The sequence below is a fragment of the Natator depressus genome, chromosome 2 (genome assembly GCF_965152275.1).
Source record: "Natator depressus isolate rNatDep1 chromosome 2, rNatDep2.hap1, whole genome shotgun sequence".
NCBI lineage: Eukaryota > Metazoa > Chordata > Testudines > Cheloniidae > Natator > Natator depressus.
Genome location: NC_134235.1, coordinates 20,664,440 through 20,691,607, shown reverse-complemented (window position 1 = coordinate 20,691,607; position 27,168 = coordinate 20,664,440). Strand labels below are relative to the sequence as shown.

Here is a 27,168-nt window from a genome sequence, read left to right as displayed (position 1 = left end):
ACTCACCACAGTGAAGACACTGCGGTGAGTAGATCTAAGTACGTTGACTTCAGCTATGTTATTCACGTAGCTGAAGTTGCGTAACTTAAATCAGTCCCCCCCCAGTGTAGACCAGGCCTTAGTCTCATTTTACAGACCCACTCATTCTCTCCCACTGGAATTTTTTATTCTTCTTCAAGTGATTGCACGTGTCTATTCCACTGTAGGTGTATGCCCGCCTTGTGCACAGTTGTGGGAGATTTTTCTTTAGGAGTAACTGTCAGGGCAGCATAAACACCCACTGATGCCTCACACCATTGCACACAGGTATAAAGGGCTGCACTGCCCTAAACCTCTCTCAGTTCCTTCCTACCACCAGTGATGGGTGTTGGAGCTCCAATTTTTGTATCTGCGAGTCTTCCCTCTTTTAGTGTATGTAATACCCTTAGAGTTAGTTTTTAGTCTAGTGTAGTGTGTTTGTACATATTTAGATACAGTAACTCCTCACTTAAAGTCGTCCGGGTTAATGTTGTTTCGTTGTTACGTTGCTGATCAATTAGGGAACATGCTTGTTTAAAGTTGTGCAATGCTCCCTTATAACATCATTTGGCAGCCACCTGCTTTGTCCACTGCTTTCGGGAAGAGCAGCCCGTTGGAGCCAGCTGGTGGGGGCTTGGAACCAGGGTGGGCTGGCAGCCCCCCTATCAGCTCCCCTAAGTTCCCTGTGCAGCAGCTGCCCAGCAGGCTATTGCCGGCAGTTCAGCTGTCCCTCCCCCCACTGCCATGTGCTGCCCCTGCTCTCTGCCTTGGAGCTGCTCTCCAGAGCCTCCTGCTTGCTGTGCTGGGTGGGGGAGGGGAGGGGGGAAAACGGGGGCTAATGTCAGGGTGCTCCCCTCCCCCCTGCTCCTGCACCCGCTTACCCCTTCTCCATATAGAGCAGGGTGGGGACACAGATGGAGAGAGACAGAGATAGCTTGGGGCAGCAGCTGCTGCCTCAACTTCCTGATCAACTTAAAAAGACAATGTACTTCAGAGTGGGGTCAGCGTACTTAAGGGGCAATGCGCCTCTCTCTCTCCCACACACAGGGTGTGTGTCTCTGTCTCTGTCTGCCAGTGCTGTCTCCCCTCCCTCCATTCCTGCACCCTTGTAGAGTGTTTCAGAGTAACAGCCGTGTTAGTCTGTATTCGCAAAAAGAAAAGGAGTACTTGTGGCACCTTAGAGACTAACCAATTTATTTGAGCATGAGCTTTCGTGAGCTACAGCTCACTTCATCGGATGCATACTGTGGAAATTGCAGAATACATTATTATATACACAGACACCATGAAACAATACCTCCTCCCACCCCACTCTCCTGCTGGTAATAGCTTATCTAAAGTGATCATCAAGATGGGCCATTTCCAGCACAAATCCCATGGCCCCACAGTATACCAACATTTTTATGGCTGATTTAGAACAACGCTTCCTCAGCTCTCGTCCCCTAACGCCCCTACTCTACTTGCGCTATATTGATGACATCTTCATCATCTGGACCCATGGAAAAGAAGCCCTTGAGGAATTCCATCATGATTTCAACAATTTCCATCCCACCATCAACCTCAGCCTGGTCCAGTCCACACAAGAGATCCACTTCCTGGACACTACAGTGCTGATAAACAATGGTCACATAGACACCACCCTATACCGGAAACCTACTGACCGCTATTCCTACCTACATGCTTCCAGCTTTCACCCTGACCACACCACACGATCCATCGTCTACAGCCAAGCTCTGCGATACAACCGCATTTGCTCCAACCCCTCAGACAGAGACAAACACCTACAAGATCTCTATCAAGCATTCTTACAACTACAATACCCACCTGCGGAAGTGAAGAAACAGATCGATAGAGCCAGAAGAGTTCCCAGAAGTCACCTACTACAGGACAGGCCTAACAAAGAAAATAACAGAACGCCACTAGCCGTCACCTTCAGCCCCCAACTAAAACCCCTCCAACGCATTATTAAGGATCTACAACCTATCCTGAAGGATGACCCAAGTCTCTCACAAATCTTGGGAGACAGGCCAGTCCTTGCCTACAGACAGCCCCCCAACCTGAAGCGAATACTCACCAACAACCACATACCACACAACAGAACCACTAACCCAGGAACCTATCCTTGCAACAAAGCCCGTTGCCAACTGTGCCCACATATCTATTCAGGGGACACCATCACAGGGCCTAATAACATCAGCCACACTATCAGAGGCTCGTTCACCTGCACATCCACCAATGTGATATATGCCATCATGTGCCAGCAATGCCCCTCTGCCATGTACATTGGTCAAACTGGACAGTCTCTACGTAAAAGAATAAATGGACACAAATCAGATGTCAAGAATTATAACATTGATAAGCCAGTCGGAGAACACTTCAATCTCTCTGGTCACGCAATCAGAGACATGAAGGTCGCTATCTTACAACAAAAAAACTTCAAATCCAGAGTCCAGCGAGAAACTGCTGAATTGGAATTCATTTGCAAATTGGATACTATTAATTTAGGCTTAAATAGAGACTGGGAGTGGCTAAGTCATTATGCAAGGTAACCTATTTCCCCTTGTTTTTTCCTACCCCCCCCCACCCCCGGCCTTCTGGTTAAACTTGGATTTATGCTGGAAGTGGCCCACCTTGATTGTCATGCACATTGTGAGGAGAGTGGTCAGTTTGGATGAGCTATTGCCAGCAGGAGAGTGAGTTCGTGTGTGTGTGTGTGGGGGGGGGGTTAAAAAACCTGGATTTGTGCTGGAAATGGCCCACCTTGATTTTCATGCACGTTGTAAGGAGAGTGGTCACTTTGGATAGGCTATTACCAGCAGGAGAGTGAGTTTGTGTGTGTATGGGGGTGGGGGGGTGAGAAAACCTGTATTTGTGCTGGAAATGGCCCACCTTGATTTTCATGCACGTTGTAAGCAGAGTTTGTGTGTGTGGTTTTTGGAGGGGGGTGAGGGGGTGAGAGAACCTGGATTCCTGCAGGAAATGGCCCACCTTGATTATCATACACATTGTAAAGAGAGTGGTCACTTTGGATGGGCTATTACCAGCAAGAGAGTGAGTTTGTCTGTGGGGGGGCGGAGGGTGAGAAAACCTGGATTTGTGCTGGAAATGGCCCATCTTGATGATCACTTTAGATAAGCTATTACCAGCAGGAGAGTGGGGTGGGAGGAGGTATTGTTTCATGGTGTCTGTGTATATAATAATGTATTCTGCAATTTCCACAGTATGCATCCGATGAAGTGAGCTGTCGCTCACGAAAGCTCATGCTCAAATAAATTGGTTAGTCTCTAAGGTGCCACAAGTACTCCTTTTCTTGTAGAGTGTGAGGCTACATTAACAACAACGTGTTAACCCTTGAGGGCTCAGCCGAATGCTAGTTCATCATTGAGCAGTAAGGCATTCCCTGGGAAATATCCCACCCTCAGACTTCACCACCTCAACCAAGCTTCGCAATCATCATCGCTGTGTACTGTATTAAATTGTTTGTTTAAAACATATACTCTGTGTGTGTGTATATATATATAATATATAAAATGTCGTTTTTTGTCTGGTGAAAAATTTTTCCCTGGAACCTAACCCCCACCCCCCCATTTACATTAATTCTTATCGGGAAATTGGATTTGCTTAACATCGTTTCGCTTAAAGTCGCATTTTTCAGGAACATAACTACAACGTTAAGTGAGGAGTTACTGTATAAGGATAAATTTAGGATAGTGCATTTGTAGAGTGGGGTTCCTAGTTGGGTACTGGGCTCAGTACTGGATTAATGACTCGTTCTCCTGGCTTCAAGGCCTGTAACTCAGGTAACAAGTTTATGCCAGTGAGCGACCCATATCCCAGCTGCCTTAAGTGTCTGGTACAGGTGCACGAGTGACAAATGTCGCATTTGTACAGGGTTCAAACTCCAATTGAAAAAGGACAGGGCTGCCAGACTCAAGTACCTGCCTATGGAGTCTGTGCTTTATCCACCAATGGAAAAGTACCAAGCATGTCCGAGTCCGTTAGGAGCACTATTCCTGTTCTGATTAAGTCCAGAAGCAGATCCTCATCGCCGGTACCTAGGAAGAGACAATGTAGGTCTCCAAAGGACTCAGTACCGGAGCCTTCAAAGTCTATGATGAAGCCACTGAGCAGAGTCAAGAACTTGGAGGTGCTCTCAAGGAAGAGGCAGCCCCAGATGCAGTCTGTAAACCAGGAGAAACTGCTGACACCAGAGCCCAAGAAGAGTCCACTGATACCAGTTCCTCAAGGACTCGTGAACCTTTTGGTACTGTAGTCTCAGGAGTCTTTCCAGTGCCATCTACATCCAAGGCTTTTGAGGCAGCCATAGAGTTGCTTAACCTGTTGGTGCCAGCTTCCCCTACTGTTCATGAATCTTGCCTGGTACCAGGATTGGAAATGCATGGTCCCAGCATCAGTCCCAGAGCACCATTTGGTATCAGTGGCTTCTACAGTTGCGGCTTCTCTCTGTAGGGTTCCTTCTAGAGGGAAGCCAGTGATGATCTCACCTGTACTGCCATCTCCAGACTCAGAGATGGTCTCCCTGGTACCGATCGGGTCTGCTCCACCATGGGTTTGAGGAAGTGGACTCCTCATCAGACTCCCAAGATCAGATCAAATGTGTCTTCACCCAAGCATATCCAGCAGCCCCAGTGGGGTGCCTTCCCACCATGATACCAGCCAGAGCCTCAGCACTCTAAGCACCAATTTCCTGTGCATAGCTTGGTCCCACGTCCATATCCCTTGGGGCTTCCCTCCACATTCTAGAGCCTCTCCACTCTCTCCCCACCCTCTCTGTTGGAGTCTTTCCAGTAGGAAGGAACTTAGGGGAATCGGGGGAAGTGCAGCCCTTTATACCTGCGTGCAGCAGCGCCAGGCACCAGAGGGCGCTCACTCTGTCCCGATAGGTACTGCTGAAAGAAAAATCTCTGACAGCTGTGCACAAGGCACGCTCACACCTACAGTGTAGTGGACACGTGCAACACATCTTGAAGAACAACAAATATGGAAAGGTAAGTAACCATTTGTTATTTATTATACACACCTAAAAAACAGAGAATAACTGGCTGGGCAGCAGTATTGCAAAAAAGATCTGGGGGTTATACTGGATCATAAACTGAACATGAGCCAAAAATGTGAGTCAGTTGCAAAAAAAAGTTTAATATCATTCTGAGGTGTATAAACGAAGTATTGTATGTAACCCAGGCACTGACTCTGTGGGTGTTCTGGGGCTGCAGCACCCATGGAAAAAAAAATAGTGGGTGCTCAGCAGCCACTGGTAGCCTCGCTGATCAGCTCCTTCCTCTCCCACCCAGCATCTCCAGCTTGCTGATGCACCCTGCCGATCAGCTCCTCCCCCTCCCTCCCAGTGACTCCCACTCACCATGATCAGCTGTTCAGCAGTGTTCAGGAGGTACTGAGGGGGAGAGGGAGGAGTGGGAAGAGGAGGCGGAAGGGGGCAGAGCAGGAGGCAGGAACAGGCAGGGTGGGAGCTTAGGGAAAGGGGTGGAGTGGGAGTCAAGCACCCCTTGGGAACTGAGAAGTCGGTGCCTCTGGTATGTAAGACACGGAAAGTTTGACTCTATTCGACACTAGTGAGGCCTCAGCTGGAGTACTGTGTCCAGTTTTGCGCCCCACACTTTAAAAAAAGATGTGGACAAACTGGAGAATTTCCAGAGGAGAGCAACAAAAAATGATAAAAGGTTTATAGAAACTCACCTATGAAGAAAGGTTAAAAAACCTGGGTACATTTAATCTTGCACAAAGACTGAGGGGGGTGGGGAATCTGATAACAGTCTTCAAATATGTTAAGGGCTGTTATAAAGAGGACTGTGATCAATTGTTGTCCATGTCCACTGCAAGTAGCTTGAGAAGTAATCAGCTTAAATCTGCAGCAAGGGAGATTTAGGTTAGAAATTAGAAAAAACTTTCTAATTATACGGATAGTTAAACATTGGAATTAGGTGTGTGACTAGCTCAGCTTCATTCAGTATCACCCTTAGGGACACCCCACCCCCAGATGTAGTGCGTCTTTAATTTGTAGCTCTATCCCCACACATTTTGCATGAGCTCTTCATCGATCACATACCAAATGGGTGAATCTCAGTTACCTGTACAAACCAGGGAGGCCCAGTGACACTGACGCCTTATTGACCTAGCCTCAATACTGGGTTGTAAGACTTTATTTTGGTGCCTTGGTTACTGATTTGGAAGGAGTGTTGACAAGCCAGTCATGCCTCACTTGATATCAGCACTGGGCCACCTGTTGTGAAATGCTGATACATTGGAGGGTGTGGCCTTTTCTTTCCTTTTTTTTAGTTCACTCTCAGTGTGTATAAGCACAAGCAAGAACTGACGACTCGGGCAGGGAGTGCAAGGGAATACAGTGGTGCATTAACAAAAAAGTAGCTGCAATTTTTACTCCTGCACACTACAGGAGTACACACTACACTAAAATGGGAGCACATCGCTAGCTGGCTCATTGGCATGATTGGGACTGCTCAAAATCCCATAGGATTTAGCAGTGTGTTCCCCTTTTTGGTTTTAATTCTATTTCTACTCAGGAGTAACTACAGCTGATCTCTGATTAATGCAGCATTAGCTTCCCCTGCACCCCTTTCTTGCTCATCAGTTCTTGCCTGTGCTCGTATGCATACACAATGCTCTGCACCTTTTCTGTGAAGGATCAAGCTCTTTCTCCACTCATTACTCTCCCCTTTTTTAATCCTGCAGTCTGGAGAGTAGGAGAACTGGTACAGGAGGGCCTTGAGATTTTGCAAGACTAGGCCTAGTATTGAACCTTACTTGAGCCAAATCATAGGCTCCACAGAAACACTCAAGCACAGTCAACTTGCCCTGCACCTGCAGAGACTGGTAGGGGAGGGATAGCTCAGTGGTTTGAGCCTTCGCCTGCTAAACCCCTGGCTTGTGAGTTCAATCCTTGAGGGGGCCATTTAGTGATCTGGGGCAAAAATTGGGGATTGGTCTGCTTTGAGCATGGGGTTGGACTAGAAGACCTCCTGAGGTCCCTTCCAATTCTGTGGTTCTGTGAAGACCAAAATGGCAGTGTTGCAACTATAGAAATGTTAACTTTTTACCGAACTATTGGAGAGGGAGAATGTGCAGTTTAAGAAAAAGAGAGAGATCTTAAATAAGTTGTTTCAGGCAGATTTAAAGTTAACCATTAGGATCAGAATCAGCAGCTTGCTGCAATAATAGTCTATGTGCATTTTTAACTCTGGGTTTTAGCTCTAGAGTTTTCTACCTACTGTTATTCAGGGTGCCTAATCTGTCTTGGGATGTAAAGAGAAGGTTAAAAAAACAGTACTGTACATTCAGCTGTTCCTGAGTGGTGCTGATATGTCTAGCTGCATACCCCCTGTGACACTGTTGTGAAGGTCACTATATAAATTGGTGAGAGTGTTGGTTTGTACTTCTTTCTGGAAACAGCCTAATAAAGATGACTGTAGTGAAGGTTTTGTTCAATTTGCACAAGCTTAATATAACCACAATGCAGTATTACACAGATGGAGGCAGAATCACAGCTCTGGTCTTAACCTAAATGAAAAGTTTGCAGTTTTAAGGTTGAGCAATGCCATGTCTTAAAACTGCTAAGTTCCTCTTTTTTTCTTTATTTTTTTTTGAATGAGCCAGAAGGTTTATTTCCTAACTTGTTTCAATATGACATTAAGTGAACATTTCTTTCCATTTCCCATGCATTTTAGCACCATTTAAAAAAAAATGCCTAAAGAAGAAAAATTGCCCTGTTCTTCAAGATATTCCAATCCATGACATTTTCATGAAACAGGGAACTGGCTATTATGCAATTACCAAAACACACTAGTTTCCCTGTTGCATCAGTTTCTTTTGGCCTGGAATTGATGCACATTCTAAGAATTCATTTGAAAATACTGGTGTCTGTGTGGGGAGTCAGTGTGGCTACTGGATAGGGCACATGAATGGAACTCCCATGCTCTAGGTTCTACTCCTGGCTCTCCTGCTGGTTTGCTTGGTGACCTTGGATAAGTCATTCCCCCCCCACCCCTAGGGCCCCAGTTTCCCCATCCATAAAATGGGGGTTAATAAAACTGACACCACCATCCTTGCAAAGTGGTGAAAGGGCTAGGTATTATTATTATTATGATTATTTCTACAAATGGTTGATATTTTTACAAGCACTCAGGTATTACAGTGGTGTGGGCTATGTAAATACCCAACTAGACAGAGAACTATAGTACTCCAGGCATGGAAAAATAATGCAGCCCCACACCAGATTAGTAGAGGAGGTGTCAGCGGTGGGTTGGGCTTGGACAGGTATTTCTCTTCCCCATCTCCTGTTTAGCCATATGAAACTTGTGAGGGCCCCTATTGGTTAAGTCATTTTCAAGCCTGTGATGGCTCCTATTGGCCAAGTCCACCTTTCTATCAAAGGAGGCGGGATTAAAAGGGTCTTCGTGGGCAAGGGCAATGCCCAGCTACAGGAGGGCTGTGAGGAGGAGCATGGTTAGGCCACAGGCTAGTGGCCAAAGACGAAAATGGAGTTGGAGTCATGGTCACAGCCTGGCTGCAGTGCCAGTCATGGCAGTGGCCGTAGCCGCCAGGGCACAGGCAGCTCCTGGAGCATTGGCTGCATTGTCAGCAACAGTGGCAGCAGTAGCCGCAGCAAGGGCCCGGGTGGTGCCTGGAGCAGTGGGCATGGCAGTGGCAATGGCTGGGCCCTCTGGTTACCCTGTTCTGGTCTCTGGTGGGCCCAGGGAGGCCTGGCTGGAGGCTCTGAGGGCAGTGGAATTTCAGGCTTTGCAGCTGACCACAGGGAGGATGTTGAGCCCTTGGTTTGAGGTTGCACCACTTCCGGGGCCTGCTTTGACCATGTTGCCCCCACGGTTGCCTGTGACAACTGGTGGAGAGGCCCAAGAACAGGGGAGCGAAACATCCTCTGATCTAGAGGTGAGAAGTGAACAAGAGGAGTGTCCTGAGAGCAAGGGAGCCATTATGGGGGTACCCCCACCGCAACTGGCTGGTGAGTTTTGCTGGGGCCCTTTCCCATTAAGTGACCCTTCTGTAGTGAATGGGGTCTCCCAGGATGGTGTGGGGATACTGCCTCTTTCTGAAGGGGGGTTGTTTTTCCTGGGGTTGGGGGCCTCCTCAGCTTCCTTTGGCTGAAAGGGAAGAAGGGGTTGATTCCTCTGTTGCACTGGGTAGCCCAGTGTTTTGTCCCAGTGGGGCCCCTCCTCTTCCTACCACCCTTTTACCTATATCAGTATGCTGCATGTTGCTGCATCATTGACATTTAAACAATCACAGCACCAACAAAGGACAACAGAAATGATGAGGAGTATGGAACAGCTTCCATATAAGGAGAGATCAAAACAACTGGGACTATTCAGTTTGGAAAAGAGACGACGAAGGGGGAATAGGATAGAGGTCTATAAAATCATGACTGCTGTGCAGCAAGTGAACAAAGAAGTGTTATTTACCCCCTTCACATAACATAAGAACCAGGGGTCACTTGATGAAATTAATAGGCAACAGGTTTAAAACAAACAAAAGGAAGTACTTCTTCGCACAACGCACATTCAACCTGTGGAACTAATTGCCCAGGGACGTTGTGAAGGCCAAAAGTATAACTGAGTTAAAAAAAAAAATTTAACCAAGATGGTCAGGAATGCAACCCCGTGCTCTGGGTGCCCCTAAGCCTCTGAGTGCCGGATGCTGGGACTGGACAACAGGGGATGAATCACTGAATAATTGTCATTGAAGCATCTAGCACTGGCCACTGTTGGTAGACAGGATACTGGGTTAGATGGAACATTGGTCTGACCCTGTGTAGCCATTCTTGTGTTCAAGATCTTAACATTTAGAAAATAAAGAGTTACGGTCTCACACCTTCCGTCCTATCCTCCTCCATGCCAAACTCCCTCATTACATGTGAAATCATCTAGCCTACATCTGAAATCACAATTTACCTCCACAACTCAAAACACTCATGTGCATTTAACCACTATCGCAATGCTATGCCTGGCAGTATTATCTCAGACTACTTTTTTGGAATAGAGCTGCCCAGAAAAGAGAATTTCCATTTAGGGGGAAATTCTGGATTGTTACTGATTCATTTTATTCTACATCAGAATGAAATATCAACATCCTAGAATTTCTGGTGAAACAGAACAATTTGTTTCAGGGCCTGCCAGCCAGGGTGTGTCTTAGGCTGTCACACGGCCTGTCTAATAGGCCTGCTTGCTGGGGAGCTAGGCTGGTCTCCTGTCAGCCCATCCATCAGTCAGCTTCCTGCCTGGTCTCAGTCTAAAGTTTTGATGGAATCCACACATTCCCAGGGAACATTCTCGTTCTGTTGAAACAGGATTTTTCCAACATATACTCTGGTTGGAAAACTTTTGACCGGCTCTAGTTTTGAAACAAGCGTAGACTAAAAGGGTCCATTGATGGTACGTTGAAGGTGGGGAGGTGATTTTTGGTTATATTAGTTCCAAGATTTATAAAGTATTTGGGTTGAGGGATGTGTTGGGCAAGGTTTTATATTTGTAAGCTCCTTATTCAAAATGTGTATGTTTGGATTAGACTTTTTTGGGGTAGTTAGATTTACGGCTGTAGGGTGGCTTGAACAATAGGAGCAGAGCAAAGTACTAAAGATCCATTTCTCAGATTTATTCGTAGTGTAGTTTCTTGTGGCTGGTGTCATGTTTTTCCCTCAAATTAACTTTTTAATCTTTGTGTTCCTTTGTCCTTTCTGTGGCATATCTGAGACTTCTACTCTGTAGTCATGTAATTGTTGCAGTTTCATGTAGACCTACTGTTTCCAGTTAAATGGTCTGGATTGTAATTATCAGGAAGGTTTATTTTCCACAGGCCTGTTTGTTTGAATTTGTTTGGTAATTAAAATGGAGGAATCTGATCTCCTCAGATTTTCCAGGATTCAGAGTAGCAACCTTGTTTAGTCTGTATCTGTAAAAAGAAAAGGAGTACTTGTGGCACCTTAGAGACTAACAAATTTATTAGAGCATAAGCTTTCGTGAAGTGAGCTGTAGCTCACGAAAGCTTATGCTCTAATAAATTTGTCAGTCTCTAAGGTGCCACAAGTACTCCTTTTCTTTTTTCAGATTTTCCAGGAAGTGTGATTCCTGTGTGTTTAATCAGAAGTTTCGTAGGTAAACCCTACATCCTCTGAGAGAGACTTCTCAATCCAAAGAGTCCAGAATTTATTGAATAGTGACTTATTGTTTGCTATGTCCTCCCACAGATTTTTGAAGTGCTCACTTCTCACACTTGCTTTTCTAGGCCATGACAGTGTGCTAGAGCAAGGGACCTGTCTGTTAGTATTGGCTTGCCGGGCTAGTAGAATTGTAATCATGGACAACGTTCTTCATTTCTGAGGAGACTGTACAGAACTTTTCCAGAAAATGAGAGACAAAGATTATCAGATCTTATAACTCACTTTGAATAGCATATACATTAATGTTTTGGTAGAAATTACCATAGGACATGCATGGATTTTTTAAAAATTATTTTACTAATAGATACAAATTACTGATTAAACAAACTTCAAGTGTCTTTGTGTCACTTTCACTTGTATTTGCATCAAGTCCTGGCAATGCACCCTAAAGGGCCTGAGGCCTGGAGGTTTCAAAGCCTTGTTAAACATGCACTGTCACTTTTTGTGGATTTAATTACATTTAAATGCAACTTTAGCGGCAGCCACTGATGTAGAGCATTCTTCTTCTCCTCTCCATTCCTCCTGTGTAAGGTGGTTTAGCAGCTTATCAGTTTGTACCTCCACCTTCCCTCTCCCCCAGAGAAAAACCTAGATGGTTTATGTTCCAAACCAGTGGTTCTCAACCTGCAGCCCATGCGTCATCCTCAGGGCCATACAGGTAGTATTGGATGCGGCCCACATAACATGTTCTGGGCCGCATATGCAGCCCACAGTGTAAATAGGTTGAGAACCATTGCTCCAGACCTTCAAGTTTTAAAAATCAGTCACCTCTCTGTGTCTATATTTCTTATGCAAACATTTTTAAAATTGTTAGCATGTAAGTCAAAGACTGATTTGCAAATTAACAACGAATTGCTTTGTTTTGGCAGCAGCACTAAATTTGCAATTGCAGGGCTGTAACAACATATTACAGGCCACTTTCCTCAAGTCAGAGTATGTTTTGCAGCACAAGCAAGTACTCGAATTGTAGAGTATTTTACTACAAAGCCTACTTTGGCTTGGTTGGCAAATTAAATCACTTGCCTTGTGGCAAAAGTCAAAAGCCTTTGAACTATCTGCTGCAGCTAGCTTACATACTTTGTTCTCCCTCTTAAAAAATCAAACCAAACTGTCCTGCAGCAGCTGCCAGTAAACTTGCAAGAAAACTTAAACTCTTGCTAGCCTCTCTTGCAAAGATAACTGGCTTTTAAGCACCTGACTATAGCTGAAGAAAAGTCCAGGCCCAAACCTCTCCAGTCACCACAGAAATGTATTTATAGATTCATAGATACTAAGGTCAGAAGGGACCATTATGATCATCTAGTCTGACCTCCTGCACAAAGCAGGCCACAGAATCTCGCCCACCCACTCCTGTGAAAAACCTCTCACCTATGTCTGCGCTATTGAAGTCCTCAAGTCGTGGTTTAAAGACTTCAAGGAGCAGAGAATCCTCCAGCAAGTGACCCGTGCCCCACGCTATAGAGGAAGGCGAAAAACCTCCAGGGCCTCTTCCAATCTGCCCTGGAGGAAAATTCCTTCCCGACACCAAATATGGCGATCAGCTAAATCCTGCGCATGTGGGCAAGATATTTGTGTGACTGACATTAACTGGGCTTCTTCTACAGTTGCCAACCCTCCAGGATTGGCCGGGAGTCCCCAGGAATTAAAGATTAATTTTTTAATTAAAGATTATGTCATGTGATGAAATCTCCAGGAATACATCCAACCAAAATTGGCAACCCTCGCCTCTTCCCTCCCCTCTGACTGGTGGCTCAGATCTTTTGCCCTGCTCAGACTTTTTGCCCCCTGCCCCAGGAGCTCTCTTTTGTACCTTGCTCACTCAGCCAACACCTCCTCTCTGACTCGAGGCTGCTGTGCCTGATGTCACTCAGCCTACCCCCATCTTTTGCTGTTCTTTGTCCAGCAGGCAGAAAAACCTGATATTTCAATTTGCACAGATATCACTTCTTGTCTCAGACTTCTCAGTGACAGGGTTTTCCCCAGACAGCACCATTTGCTGCTATTTCTATAGAGCCGACAGTACACTAGGCCGGTTTTCCAGAAGGCCCACCTGTGCAGCTGAAATAGGCCCTGCGGCCCACTATTGACGTTTCTTAACGAGAACGAATAATTTTCCTCATTACATACATATAAACTATAACCCTGTAAATAAACAATGTACGTTTCCTTTTCATTTTAATGTAAACAGTTATAATGACAGAAATCCCGAGCAATATGCACTCTACGAAATGCTTCAAGATCTTTGAAACCAAACAGTTTTACTAAAACTAGAGCCCACCTAGGGAAACTGATCTGGATGCAGAGAGCACTTGGCCTCCCCGCTCGTGCCCACCCCCGCAACTCAGCCTCTGCCAACTGTCCACCCCGGACTGTGCTGCGGCCCACAGTTTGGGAACCCCTGCATGATTCCCTTTGTAGTCAAGTACTCAGAGAAGGTCCCTACTCTAAAAAGTGTACAACCTAAGGCCCCAGATCCTGCAAAGACTTGCACACACACTTAATTTTACCCATTGACGTCTAGGATGGGAGCCAGAATAGACAGGGATGGGGAAAGGATGCAAGAGCACTCAAAGAGCATTGTAAACTTCACTACAAATTGTACCTAGGGCTGGATTAAAGCTCACTGGGGACCTAGGCACACAATGACATAGGGCCTCCTATGCCATCACCCCCAGGCAGTAGCAGGGGGAACCTCCTTTCCACTGTGGGAAGCAGGGGTGATGGCAAGGGACGCTCTGTCCTCCTGGGAGCCATCCTCCCAAGAGCGACAGGAGCAGCAGCAGGAAAATCCCCTCTCAGAGAGTTGGGCAGCAGCACGGGGGACCTTTTCCACCTAGGAGAATGAGCAGGTGCCCCTTTCTTCTTGGAGAGGCAGGAGTGGCTTCAAGGGGCCCTCGAGTATGTAGTCCCACAGGTAGGCTGCATCTGCTCAGGTGGAGTTGGGGAACTGGCACACCGCCCTCTCTTCCTCCTGCTGCACTCAGCCCTCTCTGTTGGGGCAGCAGTAGAGTTAACATCCCATTGAGATAACCATTGCAGGTCACACCTCTCGAGCTATTGTTTCACGCTACCTGTAAAGGCAGTCATCACAGAATTGGTTACACTTGGGTTACATTTTTAAGTTTCCTTCACAACCATAAAGGCTAGAAACTTACTGTTTGTTTGTTTTTTTCTTTTTTGGGGTGCTGCTTTTTAAGCATGGATTCTGATGTACTCACATGACTACAAGAGCTGGGGCCACGGGCACAGACCTGTGTGCCTATGTTTTAATCTAGCCCTGCTTGTAATTTTTTAAAAAATACACACCTTTATGCATTTATATTACATATTGTAATTTATGCTAATGACTGGGAGAGACTCGTTGGACATGACTGAATTTAACTAATTAGCATATAAGTGAAAAAACAAATAAAGAATAAACAAGAATATTGCACCACAGACTATACGCTTGCTACTTGATTTGACAAATGATATACTTTGATATACTTTGGTGTCTGTCTAAATTAGGGTTTGCTCGAGCACTCATCTCTGTGATATGTGAGCACTAATTTCCTAGTAAATGTTCTGTAATGTATCAAAATAATGAAGTATTAGTCATATGAGACATTACTGCAGCACTCTTCTGTTGTACCTTCTCAGAATAGGTGGAATATGTGAATGATAAGGGTAGGGGCAAAGGGTAAATAATTGATTGAAAACTGTGTGTGTGTGTAAATAGTCTGTGCTGTGAAAAAATAGCTATTGATGATATCTAATTCTATTTATTACAATCTGATCCAATGTAGGGCAGATATTGGGGTGTTTTTTTTCTGCCTTTGGGTACTATCTATGCCTAATATAGATGTTAACTGATATGCCCAAAGTTCTGTGCCTCGGTTTCCCCATTTGTAAAAATTACTATAACACTTTCCCACTCTCAGTAAAGTTGTGTAAAGCTTAGCTGGCTAATATTTGTTAACTACTGCTTGAGCCTGAGATAAAATGAGAAATTGAAATATAAAGTGTCAGCTTTGAATGAAAATTGAGTAAATCAAAAACAGACATGCGGTGGCAAAATTCATTATAGCATGTTACCAAAAACAGTTACCTTCGGGCATGATGGGAACACATTTTTAATACAATAGTGGGCACTAATTAGCTGATCAGCTTATTGCTGATAACAAGGTATTATGTGTATTACAAATGAGAGACTCCTAACAGATTTTAGTAGTGATGAGAGCCAGGATGTGAAAAAGTTTAACCTCAGAAAGGTTCTTAAATGCAATAACTTAGAGCACTAAAAGTAAAATATATGTATATATTTTAGTTGCTTCTGTCAACCTTTGAAGTTCAGCAACAATAGGCAAACATTAGATGAAATTATTACTTCCTGTAACAGTGGCTCTTTGAGATGTGATGCAGACAAGTATTCCACTTAAGTGTGTGCACGCCCAGCACACCGGAGCCAGAGAAATTTGCCTAGCAGTACCCATGGAGGGATGGCGCTCGGACTTCATGACAATAACCTCTTCCTCCCCCCGGCTACATATTGCAGCGCCGCCCTGCCCCTCCCTCAGTTCCTTCCCACTGAACACCTGTACCTGAGTAGATGCAGCAGGGTGTTCCACTTAGGTGGCTCACAAGCAGTACCCCCCAAGAGGCGGGGCTTGGAGTCTACCTAAACAAGGACTGCAGGACCGTTCTACCAAAGCTTGCATCTGCCATGGAAATGGAGTTATGGCATAATGGTTCAGGAACGTATGTATTGGCGACCATATAGCAGCCCTGCAGATGTCCAATATGGAAACGTCACTGAGGAATGCTATGGATGTAGCTTGCACCCTCGTAGAAGGTCAGGCCCCGCCAAGGGGGTGCAGCTGAGGCTATTTCATATGCTATCTTGATGCAGGATGTTCTCCATTTGGAGATCATCTGCAAAGAGACTGTTTGACCCTGCATGCGGTCTGCATATGACACGAACAAATGAGGCGAAGCATGAAACGGTTTAGTCCTGTCCAGATAAAAGGCCTGACATTGCCTGACATCTAAGGTATGGAGATGCTGCTGAAGGTCCAGAGCAGCAAACCAGTCATTCTGAGAAAACACTGGGAGGATAGTTAATAAGTCAACATTTGGAACCTCATGTACCTGATATATTTGTTGACGCCGTGAAGGTTGAGGATGAGTCTTACTCCTCACTTGGATTTGGGTACCAGAAGTCATGACCCCGGTGTTCTGGTGGAACCTCCTCCTCCACTCCCAAAGCAGTATCTCATGAGAGAGGTCCCTGAAGAGGGATGGGGAGGGAGGAACCGGATGGCATAATGTGATCTAACCATGCTTTGGACCCAGCTGTCTGTAGTGATTGAGACCCAAGCATTGTGAAAGCAGACCAGCCTGTTCCCAAAGCAGGGGGATTAGGAGAGAGGAGCAATGACTGGAACAGTGCTGTGGACCAAGGAGTCAAAATGGGTACTTGAAAGGCGATGGGGAGGGCGCATGGATTGGCTGAACCCCAAGCCCGCCTGCGTTCTCCTGTGGCATCTATCAGTCTTTCTGGGGCAGTTCCATTGCCTTGGAGGAAGGAAAGGCTGGCCAAACGTGCACTGCAGATGACAGTGCTGCTACTGGATGCCATAGTGGCACTTCTGCGTTGTCGGCATGTACGCCCCCACCGACCGCAGGGTAGCCCTTGAGTCCTTGAAGGAGTGCAGTATTGAAGGGCAAATCCTCAATGGCTTGCTGGACATTGGTGCACTATCTGAATTCTGGAGCCAGGATGCTCTCCCCTTAGTGATCACAGAGGCCACCACACTGGTTGAGGTGTCAAAATCAAGCGCAGACTGCAAGGACATCTTAGCTATCAAGCAGCCTTCAGGGACAAATGCCCAAAATTCCTCCCACAAGGCCTCAGGCTAGCTGGTCTGCGAACTTTGACATAGCTGTCCAATTAACAAAATCTTACTTGGATAGCAAGACTTGTTGGTTAGCAGTTCACAACTGTATGGAAGAGGAGGTGTAAAACTTCCTGTCCATGATGTCCCTATCCTTGGGCCGGACTTAAACATTTCTGCTGGACTCTATCCTTCACACTTACGTCTAGGGGATTCTGGGTCAGATGGGAGTAAAACCCCTCAAATCCCTGCATGGGAACACAATAGCGCTTCTCCATGTGCTTAGCCACACAATGTGAAGCCAGTGTGCTCCAGAGGCTTCAGATGGTTCAAGGAGCCCGGTGTTGATAGGGAGGGTGACTCTCCCAGGGGAAGATAGCTGTAAAATGTCCACCAATTTGTGGGTGTTCCCAAGGGAAGAAGCTACATGCTGCAAAAGGTCTCGGTATGCCTTAAAATCTTCCAGTACTGAAGGGGAGGATGAGCCAGGCTGCACAGCATTGTCCAGAGATGAAGATGAGGCCCTTAATTGAGCCAGAGCTGTATCCTGCTCCAGGATTGATGGATCTGGATGGGCGGACGCTGGAGGCTCTGCATGGAGAAGGACTATCAGTGCCTGGGCCTGTAGCAGATTGACAGTACCACCACAGACCTGGCCAGTTATCTTGCCTTTTGAGTGAGATGAAGAGCGGGACCATTACAACTTAGGAGCATTCCACAGACTCCATCGAGGTCACCGTCATGGATAAGGCATTGGTGGCTAGAAGGTGCTGGGCTAGAGACCTCCGTCCCAACCATGAGATGCACGCCAATCCTGGTATCTGTAACAGTCCATTAGTAGCCCTCAATGCTGGTCGGATGATGGAGAACAGGATAATGGCAACCCGGACTCAGATGCAGAAGAGCCTCGGGATCCCAGAGATAAGGGCAGAGCAAGACCAGAGGGAGGGAGCAGGCAGTCTGACTTGCCCATCGCCCAGAACAAGGCAGGAAGCGGCACTGCTGAGGGAAGTGGTACCGCTGGTACCGAGCATGCCGGTGCCAGAATCTGTCGTGGTCCTGAAGTGACCAGCAGTACCAGGGTGTCTGATGGTACTGACCTCAAGGGTGGCAAAAGCCTCCACGGAAGCCTTCGTGGTTCTGACTGTAGTTGTGCCGAGTAAGTTCCCGGTACCAGCCCTACTTCCACAACCTGTGGAAGGGGAACATTGGGGTGCAGTGCCAACTGGCCTGAGTGTTCACCAGTTCATTCAATCAAAGGGGCTATAGTTGACACAGCCCTGGCAAAGTCCTGGTCCAAAGGAGAGGTTGGGACCAAAAGGTAGAGGAGGTCTGTAGCTGCCTGGTATGTCACCAATGTGGAAACGCTCGGTACTGGCATCTCCCTCATCGGTACAGGACTCAATGGATGCCTGGAGGCTGGAACCGGAGTCAACAGTGGAAGGTTTCTAACTTCCCTACTAGGTACTGGGCAAGGGTTAGAAGTACCTTTGCCATCCCAGGCACCGGCACCCCACCTCTACAAGCCCATGCTTTTCCTGGGGGAGGCAGAAGAGTCACCCTGAGCCGTCTCGGTTGGTCTTATGCAACCTTTGTCCTTGGTGCAGTCGTCGGCAAACGGCTCCTCCATTTCTTCAGAGAGGCACCCGTGCTGGAATCTGAAGCAGCTGTGCTCTTGGAACCCAAGGACAATCTCCAACCCAATGAGGTTCTCAGCACTAAAGCAGGCCACCTGGCCTGTTTGAGTAGGTGCCGCTTCAGGCAAAGGTCTCAAGCCACTTGAGTCAATTTCTTAAACAATCTGCACATCGCACAATGTTCCTTGACGTGGGCCTTGCCGAGACAGAGCAAGCACCATGTGTGGGGATTCTTGCTGGGGATCACTCCCCACCCGGATGATCACATTTAAACCCCAGTGAAAGCATCACTGAGAGAAACAAACTACTAAACTAACACTACTCTAGCTAACCCTACGGGTACTACTAACTATACACAAGAGAAAAAACTGAGAAACATTCTTAGATGCTGTTTACTTGTGAGGTTGAGACCACGCGGTGCTCCGACTCCGGCCATAGGCAGTAAGACAGAACTGAGGAGGGTTGGGGCAGTGCTGCTTCATGTAGCCAGGGCCATTAGGAACAAGTGCCGCCCCTCTACAGGTAGTACTAGGTAAATTTCTCTGGCTCCAGTGCACTGTGCACGCACACACCTGTGTGGAACACACGGCTGCATCTACTAGAACAATCAGTATTTTATTCGTGCAGTCCTAATTCATGAGGAAAAAATTTAATATGGTTTACAGAAGTATGCATGGCCCAGCATTTCTATTCCTTCTTCACATAGAAAATTCAAATTTATTAGCATAGGTCTTGCAAACCTTTATTCACATTGCGCTTAGTAACATGAGGAATCCCTTGATGTGAAAGAAACTGTTCACGTTAGTAAGAATTTGCAGGATTCAGTCTGTAGTTTAAAACGTCTGCCTTAGGGCATGGTACTAATTCAAAGTCTGTGTGTGACTGAGACTGCAAAGACCTATGTGCATATTCTCCTACGTAATCTCTACAGGACGCACCTTAAGTGGAAAAACCTACTTTCCCTCTCCCCTTCCATAATCCAGAGCAACAGCAACAAATCTGTGGGTGGTTTATCCAAAGGATGCTAAAATTCTATTGGTTGTTTTTTTTCTTAGATGCTGTTTACTTACCCCCACTCTTACAATATCTTTTAATAATATTAATTGCATGTGGGGAGATACACCTCCAGAAACTATTATAAATAGTTCTTTATTATCATTATTTGTATTGCAATAGCACTTAGCACAATGGGGCACTGGCCTCTAGGTAGCATAAAAACTTAACAAAGGGACAGTCCAAGTCCAAAAGAACTTAGATGTGATTCATTGATTTTTTTTTTAATAGGTCTGCTCATCTCATATGTGGGTCAGGGACTTTTAATCATTATATACATGGCAAATAAAAGGGCCTGCCTAGACACAAGTCAGCTTATGTGCAATTACATATGGTAACTGTTCAAATTGAGCTTTGAAAATCCATATCAATTTAAGAAAATGGGTTCTTCTTCACATAACTTAGTAGAGGTTCCCTGTCACTGATACAGGGTTAAATAAAATGGTTGGTGGGTTTTTTTTTATAGTTTTGTAAGGATTGGTTTGGCTCATGGAAAAAACCTAGACCGCATTCTACTTTCATTTACACCAGTGAAAACCAGCAAATCTCCACTAAAGTCAGCAGTGTTATTCTGGATTTACTTTGGGGGCAAGGACAGAATTTGTCTCTCTGATTTGGTAACTGCAGAGATTTTTTAATAGAAGTAACAAATCCCACCACCATGTAGGATTTTGCTGAATCAGGCTTCCATTTCCCTCTTTTGGTATTATCTAAAAATCATGTCTATAGTGGTCACCATTTAAAAATCAACATTTCCTAGCAGATACCACACAGTTATTACAATTGTTTCCTTTTCCAGAGAAAAACGGTGGCATCTCAGTTACCACTGTACCTGACCTGTACCTGACACATGCTGATTTTTTTTTAATGGTGACTAGATATTAAAAGCGGGATGAAAATCAATAATTTGTCTTTTCTCATTGTAGTTGGTCTCCGGTCAGATACTGATGCAAATGAGTCCATTGAACAAATAGATGAAGATATAGCAGTGACTCAAAGTCAGATGAACTTTACTTGTCCTATCACACAGGTATGCTATTACTAGGACTGTAGTAGATAAATATTTCCCATCTTTAATTACTTCCCTGCATCTTCATAGCCATTATAATCCTATTCACATTCCCACCTACATAACATACTTGTTAGCTATATATGTACATTGATTTTTTAGAGACTAGATAATGGCAGTTGCTAATATGATCATAATTGGGTCATGCTGCTGAAATAAAACCTCACAGGAATAATGCAGTTTACCATGTGGGGCCTGATCCTGTAATTTGAGTAGTACAGCATATGGACCACGGGACTTCCTGCTGCTTTAAGCAAGAGACTTTCATGTGTGGGGCTTGGAGTTTAATTATATTTTGTTGCCAGAGGACAGTATTGCTTCCACATGATAACACCTGTCTAACATATGGGGGCCTGGATAGTTGTGAAAGTTAAACTTGATTGTAATAATAGCGAGAGAGAAGGAAGGGTGATACCTACAACCTGTATTCTATACAGTGGGGTGCAAGATAGTTGGGAATTTTCTGTCAGAATGATTTTCTGTTTGAAAAATGCTCTTTTTTGCAAAATCCAAAATTTTCCATTGGGAAAATCAAAATGACAGCTGCCCATCCAGAAGGTCCTTGCCAATTTCATTTTCAAACAGAATGCAGAATTTTTCTGTAAATCTGTTCCCACCAAAAATATTGCGTTTTTTGTCTTTTTGTCCTGTCTTGGGATTTTTTTTTTTCAAAAATTAGGTTGTTTTTTCTTGTTTTGTTTTGTTTTTTTTTTCCAAGTAGTTGATTTCCTTTTACCAGTCAGCTCTAACTGGGGCTGTTAGCAACATCCCACGACAGGTCTGAGAATGTATTCAAGTTGATCATTAGTTCTGTTAAATACAGTCATATTGATTGCAGGTGGAAATGCAGAAGCCAGTTCGAAATAAAGTCTGTGGCCATACCTACGAAGAAGAAGCCATTCTAAAAATTATCCAGCGTCGAGAACAGCAAAAGAAAAAGGCATGGTAAGCTAGCAAGAATGTGGGGGAGGGAGAGGGGTGAATACTTGGCTTACTGTGTAGGTGGAATCATATTCTACTTGTTCTATGAAATTTATTTGTGTTGGCAAGGCTGAAGGAAGTAATATTTAAATGTCTGCCCCAAATCAGACTCGTAATTAGTACTGTGCACATGGAGGATACTTTAAAAAAAAAAATAAATAAAAACAATATTTCAGGAAACCTTCAGGAAGTGTATGGGGAAGTAAGAGCCATTCACTGTCCCTGCATAACAAAATAACAGAGATCTAGTACAGTCATTAACAATACAGAGACATTTTAACATCTTAAAGTTGCTAGTTCATTTTTTTTTCTTACCATGTGTTTTTTAAAACTGTTAAAGTTGATGTAAAAAATAAAATAACTCCTTTGGAAATGGAAGGGAAAAGATACTACTGCCCTCCCTGTTATAGCTTCTGTATCATACTACAATAAGAAAAAGGAACTAATACAGACAATTATAAATCCCTAGATAAAGGGAAGAATGTTCAGCCAGAAAAATAAGCTGTACAGTCCCTTCCATAATTCAGGAAAACATGTTTTACTATAGATAGCCACAGGCAATACTACCAGCATTAAGGTTGCCTGTCACTTTCCATAAAAAGACCCTATTTTCAGCTGCTTATAACTTTGTTAAATTTAGGGCATACATTTTTCCATGCTGGGTGTCTAGCTCAGGCAGTTGCTGCTGCTGTTATTATTGGTGTTTAATTTCAGCAAAAAGGTGTCAGCCATTTGAGAATGAGATATGGGGAAATATGGATAAGTTTGCCTATGTTTAAAACCTATATTCTCTGTCATATGGTGAGAAGCAGGGACATGATATTTGGCAGTGGGGTCACCGTGATGTCGGTGAGAGACTGATTTTCACCAAGCAGCATATGTTGGCCAAGTTATAAGCCTCTGAAAATGTTGCAGTTTTGCACATGCTCACGAGAGGTTTGTAAGAGGTTGATGGCATTATTTTCCAAAGAGTTTATCTGCACTGAACATATGTAAGCTGCACACAGCTCCCGTGTGATGACTGGCTGCTCGTGCACCGTCCCCACAGTGACAGTGCATGCACCATCCCAGGACTGCAAAAGCTGAGTAGGACTTTGCCTGAAATTGTTCTTCCTGACTTCAGGAAAGTTGCTGTTGTGCTAGCCACTCAGATGGATAACAGGGAGAAAGCAATCTGACTCGAATGCAAATGGGTGAAGGGAAATGGGCGCTCTGGGAGCGATAGAGGTCAGAGGGGACGGGGAGGCTGAGGCACAGAAGCTGTTTGGGGGATAGGAACAAAGCAGGACAGCAGTTGGGAGGTGGAAAGAAGAGCCAAAAGAGGCAGCAACAGGAGCCAAAGGGTGGGAGCAAAGGGGAACAGGAACAGGCTGTGGGGATGGGGCGGAACAGCCTATAACCACTAGACACACTCCCCTCCAGAACCTGGAGATGAACAAAGTAGTATCAAGTCTCAACATTCCTCTGCTGTCAGTAATTAGCAGTGAAATCCACTAGAAAAATGAGTCTCTTCCTCCTCCAGAGGATGGTCCACATGGACAATAATATCCTGCTTCTCAGATAGCTCAAGTCACAGAGGTTGGTGCTGTGAATCTAAAGGTTCTAATCTTGCTGATGACCCACATGGGAGTCAGTATGCTTCCACATGATAGAATCTGTTTTTTCCGTTTGCTTTTTAAGAAACTAAGGAAATTACATGGAAACACACACTCCTATGTTAAGGTTGCCAAGTCAAGCAGTTAAAATTTAGAAAATGCCAGAATTCAAATTGCACTTATGGCATTTCCTAACTTTTTTAACTTTTTGTTGAGGCAAAGTTAAAATAAAACTTTAACGTACTACATTGTACCTTACTTATTCAGTATCAGGTTACTATTCAAAGAACATGGGTAAAGATTCTGGCTTGCCAGCTTGGGAGCCCTCCTCCTCTGAGTACACTAGAAAGAGTGACCAAATTTCTAAATACCTATCCTCTTTTTGGCACTTCTTTTCTGTGTACTTGGTATGGAAGCTTTCCCATTACAAGAACAGTCCATATTTTATTGTACCCCGTTCCATAGGAGATGGAGTCACATTTTTCCAATAACGTGAAATACAGAGTCTATCTGTTAGACCGATACATTAATTTATTTTTTATTGCTTTTTAAAATGCAGATCCTTTGCTGGAGCACTAAGTAAGCAGGTCAGGGGATCTCTTGGAAGCCAGCATTTTGTCATAAGATGAATCTCTTTAATAATTTTCTCCAAAAAACAACTAATTTCTGGACACCACTACCACATGATCAAGTATGTTCCCCTTTTCCGGCAACCCTCCAACAGAACACCGCCCTACTAACAAAAACATGATGGATCTTAACTAGAGTCAAATGCCATCTATACAGTAATTTATACATTTTTCTTTGCGCTGCACAAATTGAAGATGTATATCCCCTTTCCCATAAAGAAACCTAATCAAGGCCAGTTTTTTTGTCCAAATCCCTCAACATCTTTTTCAATAAAAATTGTGTGCATCTTATAAATTTAAACCTTTGTTTCCAGCTTTCTCCTGGGTCAACTCCTCACATGTGGTTAAAGGTCTCGAGAGTCTCCTCATATCCAGATTTCACAATAAAATGTTTGACTTGTAAATATTGAAAACACAGGACCTTTGTATTTACATTATTACCTTGGTGTGACTTCAGATCAGGACCCAGAAACAGCTGTCTGAATTGAGAAATCTCAGCACTTACCCACAATGAATGGTCACTTTCATATTTCCTAGGTATAAATTCCGGATAGGAAATGGCACATTAACAAACTTTTGAGTGCTTGACCTGCAACCTTAACATTGTTTAATGTAGGGGGTATTTTTGATGTAATCCTATAGTATGTTAGAAATGCACATGACCGCAATAACAGGGTTTTGCTCTAATTAAATTTAGAAAGGTCAGTTAGGCATGCTACATGTAGCTCTAAGTTCTGCGTATATCTGTCTGTTAAAGTGAGCTGAGTTGCTGGGTAATTAACATTTATTCTGGAAATACAGAATGGGTTTTTGAAATGCCACAACCTGCTAAGTCTATAGAAACCATTCAGTCCTACCCTCTCAAGCTCCCAGCTGGAGTAAACCATTTTCTATTGTGCTGCTACATGATTGCATTCTTCACAGCAGTGTTCAAGTGGGAGCAAACATTCTTAACGTGGTTTAAAGGCAAAACCTGGTCTGTCGGGTAAAGCCCAATTTAATGCACTTTGTCAGGGAGATGAATATGTAGCTGAGGGAACAGGGTGAGGAACGGAGTCCTCTCCCCATCCTCATCCTAGAGCTACAGCCATTGCTATAGGCAAAGCGATGTAGTACTTGCTACAGCAAGCTGCATACTCTTCTTTCCTCAGGGCCTGTAGAGTTGATTGCTGTACTTCACAGACCATTGGCTGTCTCTCAGCCATTCACCGGGCCTGTCTGCAGCCTCCACCTTCTGTGCTCCCACAAAGAAACCTGCCAAGCAGCTGAGCTCCACTGCACCTTCGGGGACTGCTGCCTACTGCTGTGTGGCTTTCCCAACACCTTGCACTGTGCCTTCCACAGCCTGGGAGAATTTCATGCACTGGTCACAGTGGTGCTAACACTTACAGGAAGTGTTTTATATGAGGCTTTCAAGGCACTTGACAAACATTAATTAAGCCTTGCAACACCTCTATCAGACAGATAATTATTATTCTAAGCAGTTTATAGATTGAAAAACTGAGGCACAGAGTGATTAAGTGATTTGCCCAAGGCAGACGCTGCAAGCTAGGGACAAAATCTGGAATAGAAGCGATGAGAGCTGACTCTACATTCCAAGTCCTAGACAAAATTCCTTCTCAAAAAGAAACTAGGTTCCCAAATCCACAAATGTTTTAACTGGGGGCATTATCCATACGCATCTGGCTCCACTAGCAAGGGAAAAAGATACCCCATCCCTGAATATCTTTCCCTGTAGAAGTAATATGACTTTACCTGTCTACCTGCAGCCAAGTATCAAACTCTGTATTTGTCCTATTTTTAGAGATCACTAATATGACACACAATCCTCTCTCCCTCCGTTCTTGTGAGGACTCATGATTTTTCATAACCCTGGCTCTTCCACTGACTCACTTTGTGGCTCTGGGAAAGTCACTTAACCTCTTTAATCTGTTTCCCTGTCTATATAATGAGGATAATACTTAGTCACCATAGATTGGTGGGGGGAGAATACAGCGCTTTGAAGATGTAAAGCAATATACAAGGGTTACAGTAAGTAACTGTATTATTAGTAACACAAGCAACTCGCGTTGGATATAAGACAGTGATCAACAGGTAAAAGTCTCTATATCTCATTACACTCCTTCCCTTGAGACACCAGCTCCCACCTATTAAGATAATTAGACTTTTTTCCCCAACAGAGATTTATTATCCATCAAGGAAAAGCTGCAGTAAGTCACTGACAAAGTTACTCTGCGGGGCGGGTGGGAATTAAATATAAAACAACAAATGCTACATTCAGATGACTAATAGAATTCTTCTGATTTATTTATTTTTCTTTTTAACAGCTGCCCTAAAATTGGCTGTAGCCATTTAGATGTTAAGAGATCAGATCTTGTGCCAGATGAAGCACTTAAAAGAGCGATTGACAGTCAGAATAAACAAACCCGACCAATGCCGTAGAAGTCAGCTGGACACACTGTTACCACAAAGAAAATTTGTTATTGGAGGTCTTGTGAGATAAGCTGCTGATTGTAAGCAGGTTGTGTAACTGATTGTTATTTGAAGGCAAAGTTGAAGGTGTCAGCTATAACTGAAAGCATTTCTTAGACTGCCAAGTGTGAAGCATTCCAGTTTAACTTGTTTGTTTTTCTTCCGGAACCTCTAAAATGTTGCGTTTTGTAAATAAAATGTATGTGCAAAATGTAACCTCCTTTGTCGGTAGTGTGCTCATTTTCAAAGCATTCTAAAGATATCAGTTTAGGTCCCAGCCTGCAAAATGCTTGCTAGTGCGTGCACTGTTTCCTACTGCGAGCCATCCCAGTGAGAAGTCTGTCATCGCTGGAGCTACTCGTGGTAGGAGGCACTGTGACCAAGATTTTCAAAGTGACATGATCTGGGGTGCCTCTATTTTTGGATGTCCAACACAAGACCTTTTAAGGGAGCCTGATTTTCAGAAAGTGCTGAGCATCTGGATCTCATGTTTGGGAATGCAAAATCATTAGTCACTTTTGAAAATATTGGTCTATGTCCAGTATTAATCACAGGTCCTGGCCCTTAATCACAGGCTGTACTTATATTAAAAATCTTTTATTTCAGACTTTATG

The 27,168-nt window shown here is 44.4% G+C and overlaps 1 protein-coding gene across 2 annotated transcripts in view; it reads left to right on the top strand.

Moving 5' to 3' along the window:
• Positions 1-26,828, top strand: part of NSMCE2 (NSE2 SUMO ligase component of SMC5/6 complex) — a 190,766-nt gene extending 163,938 nt beyond the window's left edge. The window contains exons 4-6 of one of the 2 annotated variants that reach the window (XM_074943861.1): positions 20,735-20,838; positions 21,716-21,822; positions 26,410-26,828. In XM_074943861.1, the coding sequence (XP_074799962.1) occupies positions 20,735-20,838; positions 21,716-21,822; positions 26,410-26,524 (326 nt within the window). In that variant the 3' untranslated portion in view covers positions 26,525-26,828. The remainder of the gene's footprint in view (positions 1-20,734; positions 20,839-21,715; positions 21,823-26,409) is intronic. The other variant, XM_074943860.1, reaches the window with a different exon arrangement.
• The last annotated feature ends 340 nt before the right edge of the window (positions 26,829-27,168 follow it).